The 15,711-nt window shown below is 39.9% G+C and overlaps 1 protein-coding gene across 2 annotated transcripts in view; it reads left to right on the top strand.

Moving 5' to 3' along the window:
* The window catches only part of TOX (thymocyte selection associated high mobility group box), a 296,795-nt gene extending 281,357 nt beyond the window's left edge, over positions 1 to 15,438 (top strand). Inside the window, exons 6-8 of one of the 2 annotated variants that reach the window (XM_060116132.1) lie at positions 5,706 to 6,071; positions 12,926 to 13,071; positions 13,406 to 15,438. In XM_060116132.1, coding sequence (XP_059972115.1) covers positions 5,706 to 6,071; positions 12,926 to 13,071; positions 13,406 to 13,442 — 549 coding nt within the window. In that variant the 3' untranslated portion in view covers positions 13,443 to 15,438. The remainder of the gene's footprint in view (positions 1 to 5,705; positions 6,072 to 12,925; positions 13,072 to 13,405) is intronic. The other variant, XM_060116131.1, reaches the window with a different exon arrangement.
* Positions 15,439 to 15,711: the final 273 nt, after the last annotated feature.

Below are 15,711 nucleotides of genomic sequence, written 5' to 3'. Positions count from 1 at the left end.
GTCCCATGTCCCACAGGCACTGAAGAAAATCCTGTACGGAAGTTCCCAAGTATTCCAAGTAAAAGCAGCATTATTGAAATAACCGTACAGCTGCTCAGAAGTGCCAGCCTGGAAAGAGACAGTGTTTGGATGAACATGTTCCTGTATGTTCAGTATAAGTAATCAGATTCATGACTTTAAGGTCACACATCAAATATGAGATTTTGTCTCTACCTTGAGCTGGGGTGCCGAAACTTACAGAGGTGGATGGAAGCTTTTTATAATGTACAGTATAGGACAGTGTTGAACTAAATTTAGTAAGTTCTTTGTTGCCATGAACGATAGTAAAGAAACACAATTCTCAGTTCAATTAAAGGATAGTAAATTTGAAACAAATGATTTCTTTTTACAGGATGAAAGTAACTTATAGAATTCACGCTGAAGAGAGCTATTGAGACAATACTTAGTCTGAATATGAAAATAGGATGGATCATTTTATGACTGTTAACATAAAATTTGCAGCTCTGTAAGCCCAGATCGTGATTTAAAGATAATAAAATCTCATGCTTCAGGGTGTAAGCTAATCACCTGCAAGTACCAAGAAGAATTTTCCTTCCAAAAGTAACAATACACAGTTGAGTAGGTGCGTACATTTTGTTTAATTTCCAATGCATCAAGTATTGGTCAGCACTGGAAACAAGAATCAAATTAGATGAACTATTAATCTGATTTGGTTCAGCGCCTCCTATATTGTTATTTCCACTGAGCTTTATGTCTTGTGTTTATACTTTGCTGTTTTAAATAACAATTGCTTTGTCAATCTTTCATTTTTATAGCACTTACCGTCCCAGAAAGGGAGCATTTATAGACTATGCAGTATTATCTTCATTATACAAAGTAAATGGGATTGAAACTATCTTGGACAATCAACAACTTGATTAATAAGAAGTACCTTAATGTTTATAGAGTCGTATCCTTTGTGAAAGACTACTGAAAAGACCCAAAAGGTTTTCATTGAGCACCCCCCACACACATTCCATTTTGCTTATAGAAAACATCCTTTAGAATCAGGGGCCCCAAAGAAAACAGGAAATAGAGCTTATAAACCAATAGCAAATACACATTCATCCCATGAAAATGTCACACTCGAGGGTGGATTTTCAGTTGTGTATACACTGATAGGGTCCTATTTGGCAGGTGACCGACACAAAGCACACACCACTAAATAAATGTGGTTAATGCGTTTGAGATTAGAAACAAATTTAAATGATTTAGACTGTATGAGAAAGTAATTCTAGTTTCTGAATGGAAGGTATAGAGATCTTCATATGCAATGTCATTATTTGCAAAATAGTAGCCTTGCTTTCATAGTTTAATTGGAAGAAAATGACGGTGAGAGGATATTAAGCTTATGATTTCTTCATATTTCCATTTAGTCATGACGCTTTGCTGTGAATTCATGACACTTTGCTATGGAAAATGAACTTGTTCTGCCTATCTTCCAAAACAATAAAATATCTCTGTAATTAATAGGTGGTCTGTTGTATTAGTCTGATTAAGAATTCATCAGAAGTGAAGCTAGAAGCAGGTTTTTTTCCCTTTCTAAGTGAATGAATCTCTACATAAAGATACAAATTCTCAAAATATGGATGAAATGCGGTAAGCTTCCCTGCTTCCCGCCATCCACCCAAGATCCAGTGGGGAACAAAGCACATGGTACCTAACCAAAGGGCAAAGCTAAGGGTTATAATTTCTCATTTCTTCTGGAAGGGTGTGGTTCATGATGAGAGCAGAGAATGAAGATCAATCTGATACCCTGTGGGTTTTCAAAGATCTCAGATCTTTCCTTACCCCTTAGGAAGAGGAACAGAATGTCTTGTCAGGAATATCAGCCAGGGCAGCAGTGACTGCTTGCAGTATTGTTAAAGAACAGTCACTCAGTCACTCAACAAACATATTTGTCTTCTCTATACTTGGCACTGTGTCAGATGCGTGGGACACACAAGATTCCAGTCCCGACCTTTAAAAAATCCTTTCCTGGGAATTCCCTGGTGGTCCAGTGGTTAGGATTCAGTGCTCTCACTGCCGGGGTCCAGGTTCAGTCCCTGGTGGGGGAACTAAGATCCTGCAAGCTGCACAGCCAGAAAAAAAAAAAAAAAAAACTTTCCTGTTGGTGCAGGACATCATGGTGAAGAGAGAATGCAGGGAGAGAACCCCCAGTGGAGTGCCTGCCATGTCTAGGCACGTAGCTAGATGTGTTATTATTTATCTTGTCATATTCAACGACTTCGAAAATACAGAGAAAACATGTAACTTCCCAAAAACTCTTTCTCTCTCTGTGTTAAAAATTGTTTCAAGTGTTGTCTAAATCCTTGGTTTTGGAAATCTGTTTAATTTGACTTCATTATAGTCCTTCTCGTGATTAAAAACTACTACTATTTCAAAATAGGTTTAACAGTACTGATCTCTACATGCTTTAGAATTGAGAAGACAAACGACAGACTAACGGCTGGATAGACAAAATGTTTTGTGTTTAGTTACCATGAGGAGAGTCTTCTCAAGGTTGGCAGTAAAGTACCTCAAGTAGGTTACTGTCTGTTTCTGTATCTATCTGTCTGTATCTCTATCTCTACATCTATCTATCATCTAACTATACATCAGACCGCATGTTTTTATTTAGAAAGTGGAATTCAGGAGAATTTGGTTCATGGTTTATTTTGAATTTGCCTTAATGTATCCACGCCTTAGCTCTTCCAGGCTATAGCTGAGAAGTTCCTGACTTCCTAATTCCTTCAGGAAGTGGTGTCACTGTCCTTGGCCTAGAATATGAAATTCTCTATGCAGATAGTATTCCAGTAAACATGAAACAAAGGATAATTTTGGTTTTACACCTGGATGGATGTAATTTATATATGCATTTGGGGGCAATACAAGTTAGTTTATTTGAGGCAAGAAATATGACTATTTAAATTGAAATGTATGTTCTATTTGTCATTTTAAATATGCATGTGTAATTTATTAATTCTTCTTCTGAACCAGTGTTTTCCATTGAAGACTATTTCAGTGAAATGGCCACTGAGGAAAGACTTCTGTGATGGTCCCTGGGAGATTCACAGTGTACCTTAACACACTCAAGACTCTGACAAGTCCTGCAGGAGAGGCCCCCTCTTAACCTGATGTGGCCCAGTGCTCTTCCCACGCATATTTTGTCATGGAAACTTGTTTTTTAAGGACATTTATGTTTCCACAAACCCCCTCTAATACAACTTGGAAACTGTGTCAGTGGGGGGCAAAGTGGTTATTGTCCCTAGAGCTGCTTGCTAGGACTGGCTTCTGGCCCATGAAGCCAGCCCAACTGCTTGCTAAGCATCTGTACCCACTACAATCAGTGATTTCTAAGTGTAGCATAAGTATATCCCTTTAGGTTTGTTTAATTTAAATATATTTTTAATTACCTTGTTGGAATTCCTGGGACGATCGTATGATCATATCTGAACCTGTCATGTTGTGTTCCCGTACACACACATGTGTACATACAAGCTCAGGCTACCTATCTACTGCTCTCTGTGTGTGCCATATCACTAGATAATGATGTGATTATTGGCTACAGAAATACAAAGTGAAAACATTTTACAACTACATAGATTTTATAGTTTTGACAGTATGGGAATTGTGAGTGATTTTTCTTCTGTTTAAATTAAAGCAACTCTAAGGCCAAAAAGAAGACACACTAACATGTATTAATTTTTGTAGCTATCTGGTCATTGTGTAATTGTTCCTTTCCTGTATGAAGTTGATGTAATATGTAACTAAATATGAAATTAGCCCTTCTGTGCTAGGTCAAAGAAGAGGGAATGCAAACACAGTGAAAACACTTTGCCTCGTGACTTAAACGCACAGACACACAAAAAGCACATAATCTTCTTGGCATATATGGAATGACTTTTGAGGCATATCACCGCAGTACCTGTTATTCTGATGTAAAGCTAGTCACTGTTTACACAGCCTGAGTTAACCCATTTGACCTTTTCCTTGAATTGTTCACTGCTCTGCACATCAACAATAAGAATTTTTAAATGGAACCAAAAAAAAGAAAATGACTTAAGTTTTTTTTTTTTTTTTTAATTGAAAGCACCTTTTAGGTACTACATTTCATAAAGCTTCTTTGGTCTAAAGCCTCCCCTTGAAAATTTTTGTGAAGAGTTTTTGACCTCTTTCATGTTAATGCGGAAAGTAGGGAGTCTGAATGTCTATTCCTATTTCAGAAAATCTGTATCACTACTAACACAGAGAAAAATAGTATAATGAGAGGATTCTTTGGGGAGCTTGAGTTCTTTAGGGTTCACCTTACTATCTACGCTGCCTGAAGTAAAATAGAGTCTCACAGGACCCCGCATCTCCATGGCTGACATGTTTTTAGAGATGGCAGTTGTGTCCGTCCTATAGGGAGAGTATGTGAGGCCACCAGTGCTCACCCCAGCCTGGCCTCCTCCGCTCAGCACACATGCAGCACCGTTCTTACTGTGGCTCCCACTCAGTTTTCCTACACTGTTGGGAGGAAATGAGTTGCGTTGCTGGCTGCCTTGTGCAATGAAGTTCCCACGCGGAGTCTCACAGCGCTGTGCATGATGAGCCGGACTCGTGAACGTGCCCGTCTGTCCACAGTGCTGTGCGGAGACCCAGCAAGGGGAGCCCAGGAAGGCCCTACAGTTCTAGGTAACAAGAAGCTCGTGCTGACTTATCAGCGGAAGAAGCATGACATCAGGGTCACAGAACAAGGGCACAGATGCATCCTCAAGACCTTGTTTTGACCAAGTGACTTTTTTCTCCAGAAGGACATTTCAGCATTTTCTTTCTCCAGCTGGTTTCACCTTTCACCATTTGTTTATCAGCCTCTTCCTCTCACCAGAAGTAGGCAGGTTCATGCCCAAGAAGAAATGCTTTGGGGTTCATTCTTGACGCTTTTCAGCTTCCACTGAAATGTGTAGTTTTAAGTCAATTAAAAGATTATTAGGAAATGACCGTGTGAAGGTGTGAAAAAAGTTAGGGCAAAATTATATTAACTTATGATGGAGTCTAAAATTTCTAAGAGAGATTATTTTTATCCAGTTCATTATTGAGGATAATTCATCACCAACTCTTTAAAAAATCAAAATGTGTTCTATGGTTACTTTGAAGATATATTAATGTGGTTTTATATGACTTCAGAAAGGTATTTTTGAACTCTTTTCTTCCTTATCCAGTTCCATCAACCAACTTTGTTTCTTTGTGCAAATATCTATGCCAAGGCTCTTTGAGAATATAAAAAGGAAAAATAAAAAACTAAACATACAATCAACAGAAGAACTCCAGAAGTGACTTCCTTTCCAAGTGAGCCACACTGGCTGGTAATTCCTATTAGGGCACTGATAGCATCCACCCCACCCCTCATCTTTTTATCTCTCTTTGGATGATGAGAAAAGTCACCAAATTAGAGCTTAGCATTTAAGCAAAGAAACAAAAATGTCATCATACGTTGTTTTAGATTTTATAAAAGAGGTGAAATGAGCTCAGACTTGCATAGAGTCACGTGGCAAATGATGAAGGAGGAGTTTTTGAGAGTCAAGAGTAGTAACAGGTGTTGATTCACGTGAACGTTCACGAGTGAACTCACAGAGCATCTTCCTAAGGAAAAGCAACACCCGTGTGTCCGTCTCTTGACTCTGCTCTTGTTTGTTCCTCCACAGAGCTACAGCGAACCTGTTGACGTGAAGACACCTCAGCCTCCGCAGCTGATTAATTCGAAGCCGCCGTCAGTGTTCCCTGGGCCCGGCCAGGCCCACTCAGCTCTGTACCTAAGTTCTCACTATCACCAACAACCAGGCATGAACCCTCACCTAACCACCATGCATCCCAGTCTCCCCAGGAGCATAGCCCCCAAGGCCAATAACCAAATGCCAGTGACTGTCTCTATAGCAAACATGGCCGTGTCCCCCGCTCCTCCCCTCCAGATCAGCCCCCCTCTTCACCAGCATCTCAACATGCAGCAGCCCCTTGGGACTCAGCTCCCCATGCAGGTCCAGCCCGCCTTACACTCCCCGACCATGCAGCAGGTATGTGCCACGCCGCGCCGCGCACTGGACTCCCCTTCAGAGGTGCTGGAGGGTCTGTTCATCCGGCGGGGGCGGGGTTGGGGGGCTTGTCCGTTCTTCTGTTTAAGTGGAGAGAGGATGGAAGATCTTCAACAAATATCTGCTTCCCGAAAAGTAATTTACAGAGGGTGAATTGGGCAGCCTCATACCATCACAGTAGCTTCTGCTTTTCATAATCCCTGACTTCTTTCCCACGGTACCCGTTTTGCTTCATGTTTCTAATCACCCTTCCTGTTTTCTGCCTCTTGAGTAAAGTACATTTTTTGTTTTCAGATGCCACTACTGCTAAAGATCTCTTCGGGGTTGAGAAGTCTACCTTTAAAATATATGCATATATTGTTTGGAAATGAGAAAGTCTTGATGATATGCCCGTTGAGTCCAATAAATGCTGCAAGATGAAATCAGGCCCACTATTTCTAGTCAGAAATACCAAATTTGGTACACCCTTAAGAGTCCTAAGAAATGAAAATGTTAACCAGCGTTGTATTTAAAAATGGATATCTGGGGCTTCCCTGGTGGCACAGTGGTTGAGAGTCTGCCTGCCGATGCAGGGGACATGGGTTCGTGCCCCAGTCCGGGAAGATCCCACATGCCGCGGAGTGGCTGGGCCTGTGAGCCATGGCTGCTGAGCCTGCGCGTCCGGAGCCTGTCCTCCGCAAAGGGAGAGGCCACAATAGTGAGAGGCCCGCGTAGCAAAAAAAAAAAAAAAAAAAAAAAAAAAATTATTATAAATAGATATCTGGCTTCTACATAGATTAGAAAACACAGGAGGTTTGGAAGCCTCCCTGTCCACCCCCCAATTATGGAAACCATTTGTGTGCAATCTTATCTTAACTTTTCTTTGAAATCAAGTTTTTCTTTTGGATTTTGGTGTTATTTTAAAATTTGAGAATAAGGAGCAAATGATGTAAACTGAACATAAAGCATTTAAACATCCTAAAAACTTGTTTTAACAAAATAGATCAAGGTAAAGCCTATAAAACATATCAAGTTAATCTCTCGCTTTTATAATCCAGTGACTCTGTTGTCCCAGAGCTGTAATTAAATATGCAAGCATAGTCTTCCTGCGGGAGCGATATCTAGCCCTCTGTGGAATTCGAGCCTAGAGTTTGCCACAGTGGGGTGGAGAGGAGGCAGAAAGAGCAGCCACATGTAGTAAATTCATTTGTAGGATTGTCATTGTAGACAGGACTTCCAAGAGATGACAATGACAAACCTTCATACATTACCTTACCTCGTCTTTAATTTCAGAAAATTTACAGTGCAGGTCCTGACGTTGCCTTCATTTCACAGGTGAGGCGACTCAAGCTCAGCAGAGTTGAGTCACGTGCCCGTAAGGTCAGAGCTAGAATTCAAACCCAACTCTGTTCAGCAATCAGAGCCTGGATTCTTTTTTTTTTTTTTAATTTATTTTTGACTGTGCTGGGTCTTTGTTGCTGCGCACGGGCTTTCTCTACTTGTGGCGAGCAGGGGCTACTCTTCGTTGCGGTGCACGGGCTTCTCATTGCGGTGGCTTCTCTTGTTGCGGAGCTCAGGCTCTAGGCACGCGGGCTTCAGTAGTTGTGGCGCACGGGCTTAGTCGCTCCGCAGCACGTGGAATCTTCCCAGACCAGGGCTGGAACCCGTGTCCCCTGCATTGACAGGTGGATTCCCAACCACTGCGCCACCAGGGAAGCCCAGAGCCTGGATTCTTAAACGCTAGGCATGCTGCCTCTCACTCTTAATCATTCTTGTCAATTCTTAACAATTTCTTCTAAGAATTGGGAGGGTCTTTACATCCTAGTTAGTTCTGAGATTGAATGGTTGTGGAGAGCAAAGGACTCATCTCTTTACTGAAGTCTTCTTTGGTCCCTAAGCCAAGGATATTGATAAAGCTCAGAGAGCTGACTTACCTGTCAGCAGACTGGCTGTCGACCCACTGGGGAAGAGCCAACCTCCACCATCTTGCCTTGTCTGCAGCTTTGTGACCAGCAAGTGATATTCAAGGGGTCCAGTTGCCATTCTTTCCATCAGACGTCACTCTCAATAAGAGGGACAGTCTTTGGGTGTCCTTGCATTTTAATGAACCAATAGTGTTTGAGTGAAGAGCTAATACCTTGAGGGACTCGACCTTCAGGCATGTGGGTTGAGTCCTGCCTAGGTGTGCTGCCTGGCTGAGGGCCCGTGTTTTGCTCACAGTGCTGTAGTGAGGGGTGTTTCTCCTCAGGGAAAAGAATACAGAAGTCACGGTCCCCTCCCCAAGTTGAGGGCCAGAGCTCTGTGCAGAGAGAACACCTTTCTACTAATTTATCCACTCAGAGACAGTTCATTTTCCATTTATACTCATACCTTAGATGAGCTGGCTGTGACCAACATTTCAGAATTGCATAAGGCCACACGTGGAAACTTAAGAGATGTGTCTTTCCGTATAGAATCTTCACTGAATAGGAAAAAATAGAACAGATTCCATTGGACAAGTTACTCAGCAGTCTTTAAGTCAGTTCTATTAGTGTATCTCAGAAAGTGTTCTTATTGAGATGGTAGGACCTGATTTCAATTTACGTTAATAATAGAAGACAAAACGGCATGAACCCAAAATGGAGAGGCAGAGCAGCTGCAGAGACCACAGTGACTAAACTCACGTTTAACGATGCCTTGATCATTGTAGACAGTCAATAAAATAACTGAAGGGACAAATGAACAAATGAGTGAATAAAAAATTAGGAAAGTGTAAATATTGGAAGAAATTACAGGCTAGTTTGTAGAATCTCAAATCCTTGGACGTCTTAAATCTTTTCATTTATTCAAAAAAGATGAATTGAACCCCTTAACATGTGTCAGGCACTGTCTGGGCTCTAGAAATTTAGTGAATTGTGCATGCATGGAGCTCACATCAGAGTTGGGGCGGGGGGTGGGGTGGCAGGTAGTAATAAGATAAACAGATAAATTACTAGGATCCCATGGAAAAAATAAAACGGGGGCAAACTGCAGGGTGTGTGGAGGAACGGCAGGTCTTTTGCTGGGATGGATAAAGAAGGCCTCTCTCAAGAGCAGGTGGATGAGAGGAGGAAGCAGCCTTTAAGAATCAGAAGGTGGGAAGGGTAGATACCAGTAGAGAACAGTAGCAAGGAAAAGGGGCTCCTGGCTGGAGGACCTCACTGGGAGGGGCGTGGCTTGTGCAAATGTGGAAGGGAGGCCAGTGGGAAGCCTGGTGAGGAAGGGCGAGTGCTGGGCAGTGAGGTCAGCTTCATGGGTAGGTCACTGGAGTAGGATCTGCAGGTTAAGGGGGCTGGAAGCCCCAACAAGTTGACAGCCCTACAATCAGGATCAGAGAGTCCATCACCGCTCCATGTCACTCAGCTTATTACAGTCACAGCGGTCTGTGGGGCCAGTGTTCATGTCATCAAAGTGGGCCTTTAGTCTGTGGTTGTAGAGCTAATGAATAGCATTCGACCTGTCTGGTCCATCATCTTTATCCTGATAATGTTTGCTTCCTGGGCATGGGGGCCATGTCCCCATTTTCAAACACCAAACAAAGAAAAAGAGAGAAGGAGAGAGAAAGTTAATGGCTCCTGTATTTTTAAAGTAAAGTTTCATATTTCAGTATTACTTTAGTTATTTTATTATCCTTTGGAAAATGAATGTATCCTACAAAAATGATTGTATAGTCCACCAGGAGTAATAGTTTTTTGTTTTTTTCCTGGAATAATATTTTATACAGTAAGCCCATAGACCTGGGCTTTTTTTGGTCCAATTTTCTTCCTTTTTTTGTTCACTATATTGTCGAATGAGGTTAAGAGAAAAAAAAAAAAATCATTAATATCTGTCAACTTCCTTTATAACCTTAAGAAAAAAAATCTTTGTATGATATCACACAGACAGATTTTCAATTTCCTTGTGTAATAAACAGCTGCTTTAGGATGTGGGTATAATTGAAAGGTTTAAAAAAATCACATTGAGATTGATGAATAAATCAGTTGTGAAGACAAAAACATTGATGCCTGTTGAAAATACCTCTCCAGACAGGCAGGAAATGAAATTAGTTCCCAGTAAAGTGTGGATATGAAGATCACTGTTTGGTATTGCTGCAGGCTTTTTTAGGACTTGCTGTGGTGGCACAACAAAACTGCTAGGGCTACAGAAATCGAATTAAAGAGCAAATGTCCCTTCTGACATCAAATTAATCTTTATCATGTTTCCTATTTTTATTTCAATCTGGCACCAGAAAATGAAATTTAAAATTCCAGGCATGCTACAAAACAGTTGGTGATTTTTCTCTTGAGCATTAAAATGCAAAATATTCAGCCTTGTTTAATTAGACTGCTAAGCAAACAGTTTTTCAAAAATTTATATCATCATTGTTGTTTCATATTTACATCAATAATAAAAACGTCCATAGTTCTGGGTTTGACCTCAGCATCTCTTAATACAGTCTTCAGAAGAATGTTACATTTTCTAAATTGAAAGCAAGTAAAATAATGGTCTTCAGGCTTTGCTTGTATTTTTCTTGGTCCTTGGTTGTTTTAATACTAGTCATCTTAAATTTAGACATTGAAGTTAGCTGAATTTTAAATCTTTGAGCTTTGTAGATAACGCATAATTTTGGTTTTATAAACTGAAGTTACCCATTTAATCTTAAACTGATCACTTAAAAATTAATGTTCTCCTGATATTCTCTCTCCCAAGCTTGAGGGGCCATGTTCATTGAATAGGAAAAAAAAAAAAAATGGTCATTTCCGTTTTTTGATTGTGTGGTGTTGGATGGAAGCAGGTTGATTTATTTTTATTTATTTTTTGCTTTCTCATATGTTTCCATACCTTCCACGCAAGATATTTTCAACTACTCTGTTTTTGAGACTTACTTACTTTTAGGTTACGTTTTGTTGGTTGTGCAAAAATCCAATGTGGAGAACTTTACATTAAAAAGATAGGAAAACCTTGGTATTTACACAATTATATTCCCCAGGCCTTTCCAAGATTAGCATCAAATAGTCAATGTTAAAATTTATTTATTGGAACACATGATTTATGGACCCACTACTGTGGGTTCGACCCTGAGAATATCCAGTAAGCAACACAAACACTCTCTGGTCACTGGGCAGCCCTGATGACGGGGCGGAAATGAAAGTCATCGCGAGGCTCTTCTCTCTGGGGACTTTTTCCTGCTGTCTGCCTAGCATCACACAGCATCACATGAGACACTCGGGAAAGAGGTCCAGAAAGCTGGACAGTAAGCCCCATAAAGACATTATGGGACCATAATGAAACGAATAGTTTGCCGAAGCCAGTGAAACTCTTTGTGTCACCGAGGTACAGGATGGTCTGGAGAAAGAGAGGATGTCAGCCTGGAAAGGCCTGGAGAACCAAATATCCAGTTATATACCTCTCACTTCTCACTCCCCTATTTTGGAAAATGTTTATGGCTGGAGCTGCAGGTGGTGTCTGCATAAACAAACTTACCTCCCACAAGCCAGTTGTTAGTTTAGGAAACATTCTATTCCTTCTAGTCTGTGTGAGGTCAAATAGCCCAGCTGGCTGATTACTCTACTTTTCAATGATTTGTCTTTGATGAGCAGCTTTGGTGGGGCTTTGAGTGGACATTGGCTTGAAGTCTTTATCACTTGAATGGAAAATAAATTAATATCTTAAACCCAATATTGAGAATTGAGGACATTTGATAATAGATGTCTTTGAGTCTTTACCCAAGGTACCCTCAAATGAATGAAAGTCTAAGGAAATAGCCTTACTTGAAAATCAATTTTCTGATCATTCTGCTGAATTTTTTAAAAAAGGTAAAAATCTCAACAATATTATGCCTTCAAAAGAAGCTCCCTGCAAGGAAATAGAGAATGATTTGTTTTCAAATCCCTTGATTTTTCAGTGGTTAAAAACCATGTATGAAATCTGCTGCAAAAGAGACAGCCACAAGATTAATTAAGTTGCTTTTTTGGTCATTTCCAGTAAAGCTTGCTTATGCTGCTCTTGAATTCACCAGATAAGCTAAAAATAAATCTTAGCGTATAATGCTTTTTGTTTACCAGATATAGCTATCTACTTCAGAGATTCTGTCCTTGAATTTTTAATAGCTCTGCAAGGATTAAAAGTCAACACTTCACCATACCAGTGTATTAAAAGAACCTTCCTGAAGTCTGATTATTATTTAGTTAATAGACTTTGCAATTAAAAAATATTTGCTCTGTCTTATACTTTTCCTTCTCTGTGTTTTCCACTGGCAAGTTGTTTTGAATCTCCTTCCCTATATTAGTCCAACAACTGTTAAAAAGCTTTGGATGAAATTTTTAGCTGAGAAAGAAGTACAAATAAAAGAAGAAGCAGATGGTCCCTTTGTGATCGACTGAAGGAAACGGGTTTTGAGAACAATATGTGAATAGGTGTAGTCTAATAAAACACTCAGCCACCTGCTGCCCGGATCCTTCAGAAAGGATTCTGTTGCATATTCTGGGGATTAACTATTAATGTATCCTTAGGCTTGATAGAAAACATAAACTCTGAGGGGTTTAGGGCCTTTTCCCTTTGTTTTGATTGAGTTGCCTTTTCTAAATTTTAAATTGCTTCTAAATTCAATTCATCTGCTCAAGGGCATAATTCAAGGTTTTCCAACACATGGTTAAACGAAGGAAAGGTAAAAAAGATGGGTGGTGGGCACTTCCTTTCCATCTTTGTTTTAAGTTTTCTGCATCCTTGGGATAAGCTTGCCCTTTCAGGGACACTAGCAAGAAGGCAGTAGTGTTTGCAAACAATGGATAAATATTTAGGTGCTTTTCTTCTTAAAAAGGCACTTTGATCCTTATTTGTGGACTTGCTTTCCCTTTCAGGGATTTAATCTTCCCGACTATCAGACTATAATCAATCCTACGTCTACAGCTGCACAAGTGGTCACCCAGGCCATGGAATATGTGCGCTCTGGATGCAGAAATCCTCCCGCCCAGCCCGTGGACTGGAATGACTACTGCAGTAGCGGGTAAGTGGCCAGCCATCGCCACCTGGTGGCAGACAGCTCTCATAGCAGGCATGTTGTGCCCTGCTCTCTGGTGGTTGGAAAGATCCATCATTTCTTCCTGCTTTACAAAAGATAATCTAGAACGGTTCCATGTTCGTGAAAGCAGACATTTTTAAGCATCCTTCCAACCATTCCAAGAATAAATGCCTTTAGATCCTGTTGGCTTTTACTGTGCACTTTCCCAGTGCCCAACTCCACCCCTCAAGCTAGAGCAGATAGACACGTCCCCCTTGGTCACCTGTAGCAAGCCTGTCCTGTTAACAAGGCATCATGTGTCTGTTTTCTCTTCGCACAGGGGCATGCAGAGGGACAAAGCACTGTACCTTACCTGAAAATCCGAACACCTCTTCTTTCCACTGAGGCATTCAGGGAAGTCTTTTCACCGTGGATTGCTTTGTATAGTCAAGGCAGTTCTCCATTTTATTAGAAAAATACAAGTTGCTAAGCACTTAGGGCCATTTGAGCTTGTGGGTCACCCACTCTGGAAGAAATAGTCCTGCTTCTTTATTATTTTTGTAATCCTTTATGGACATTGTTTTTCTTCTTCCCTGAAGGAAATTTGGACCATTCAGATTTTATGTTGGTTTTTTGCTGTGAAGTGCTGCGCTATAGTAACTGCCTTAGCAACTATAGATGTCTTGGATAAAAGTCCTGGATTTTCCATTGGTTTTCATAATGGGTGTTTATATGAAACTACTAAAGACTTTTTAAATGGCTTGATGTAGCAGTCATAGCAAGTTTGTAAATAGCCTCTATGTCACACTCTCCTAGAGTATAAAATGTGAATGTTTTTGTAGCTAAATTGTGATTTGAAACTGGCTCATTCCAGTTTATTGATTTCACAATAGGGGTTAAATTGGCAAACATTCATATTTTTACTTCATTTTTAAAACAACTGACTAATAGTTCTATATTTTCAAAATATTTGAAAAGAAAACCGTATTCCCAAACGATTTTCATTTAAAAACAAATTGGCTTTGTCTCATTGATCAGACAAAAAGAAACTAGTGTGAAGGGAAGTGCAAACACGTGTATTTTGTACGGCAGAAAAATTGCTTTTTTGTATCACTTTTTGTGTAATGGTTAGTAAATGTCATTTAAGTCCTTTTATGTATAAAACTGCCAAATGCTTACCTGGTATTTTATTAGATGCAGAAACAGATTGGAAACAGCTAAATTATAACCTTTACATACGGCTCTGTATCATTATTTCTTCATACTGTGTCTGTATTTAATCTTTTTTTATGGAAACTGTCGCGCCTATTTATGAAATAATAAATATAGGTGTTTGTAAGTAAATTTGTTAGTATTTGAAAGAGGTTTCTTTGATGTTTTAACTTTTGCTGGCAAAAAAAAAATTCACGCTTGGTGTGAATACTTTATTATTTAGTTTTTACAGTGAATAAAGCCAAATCTACTTTTCATTTTAGCAGCAAACTAAAGTAACCAGCCCTTATTTCTGTATTTCTTTGGTTGACACAAACGAAAAAACTATGATATTTAAGAACTTTCTTCATACAATAGAACAGAGAATTGCCCTAAAAGTCGCATAGGCTCCAAGACTAAACAGATGGGTCTCTATCTGAAAGAAAAAGGTGGCTTCTTGGTTCTCAGCTGGTTTTAGTCAATCTGTAAACTCCCTCCCCTCCCAGCAAAAAAGAATTAAAGTGAAATCAATCAAATTCTGCAAGCTGCATGCTTTTCACAAAATCCAGAAAACATTTAGGAATTAAACCAGGGGCGGGAGGAAAGAAAGGGGAAGCATACTGTCAAGAATATATCTAAACATGGAAGGTGGGTAACCAGACAGGAGAGAGGAAAGGGGAAGCAGCCCCCATATTCGAAAACCGTTGATAGAAATTGAGGTTCCTGCTGTCATTTGTGCCTCTACAAGCTACTGTCTTTCCAGAATTCCTGGGTCTCCCACGAGAATTCTGAGGGTACTAGAGATTTGCTAAAGAACAAAAAGCATTGAGAATCTGGCTGAAGGTTTGCATAGCTTTTACATCAAAAAGAGCAAATTACGCCCTTACAGAGGGTTCTATCAAGAAAGCTAGTCTGGTTGGAAATCAAGAGAATGGCTGATGTCTTTTTCGTGGAATGTGTGAAATAAACTTAGCAATTTAACTAAATACAAATATATGCATTGTGTAATCCAGTCAGAATTTAAAAGACAAAAGGTATGCTTGCTTTGGAATGATTTTAGGCATTGTACAACCTTGAATCAGCTGAGCATGTAATAACAAATAAATAATGCAGATCCAATGTGATTATTAAAATGACTGTAGCTGAGAGCTCTAATTTTCCTGTCTTGAAACTGTATAAGAACTCATGTGATTAAGTTCACAGTTTATTGTTTGTCTGTTTAGTATTTTAGAAATATACCAGCGCTACTAATTACCTAAGGTCTTATTTATTATATTATGATAAAGCAACATTTGCCCTTGTGTTAAGTCTGAGAAGGTAATTACCGGGGTGAGAACAACCAGCTTTGACTTTGACAGGTGGGTTGTACAGGAAAGTACCATGTTGTTTACAGTTTTTCTAGAGCAGGTGTGCAACCAGGGTAGAGAGAGTATTGAAACTCGATACCAAAAACAG

Source organism: Mesoplodon densirostris, chromosome 13 (genome assembly GCF_025265405.1).
Source record: "Mesoplodon densirostris isolate mMesDen1 chromosome 13, mMesDen1 primary haplotype, whole genome shotgun sequence".
Lineage (NCBI taxonomy): Eukaryota > Metazoa > Chordata > Mammalia > Artiodactyla > Ziphiidae > Mesoplodon > Mesoplodon densirostris.
This window is presented reverse-complemented; position numbering and strand designations above follow the sequence as displayed.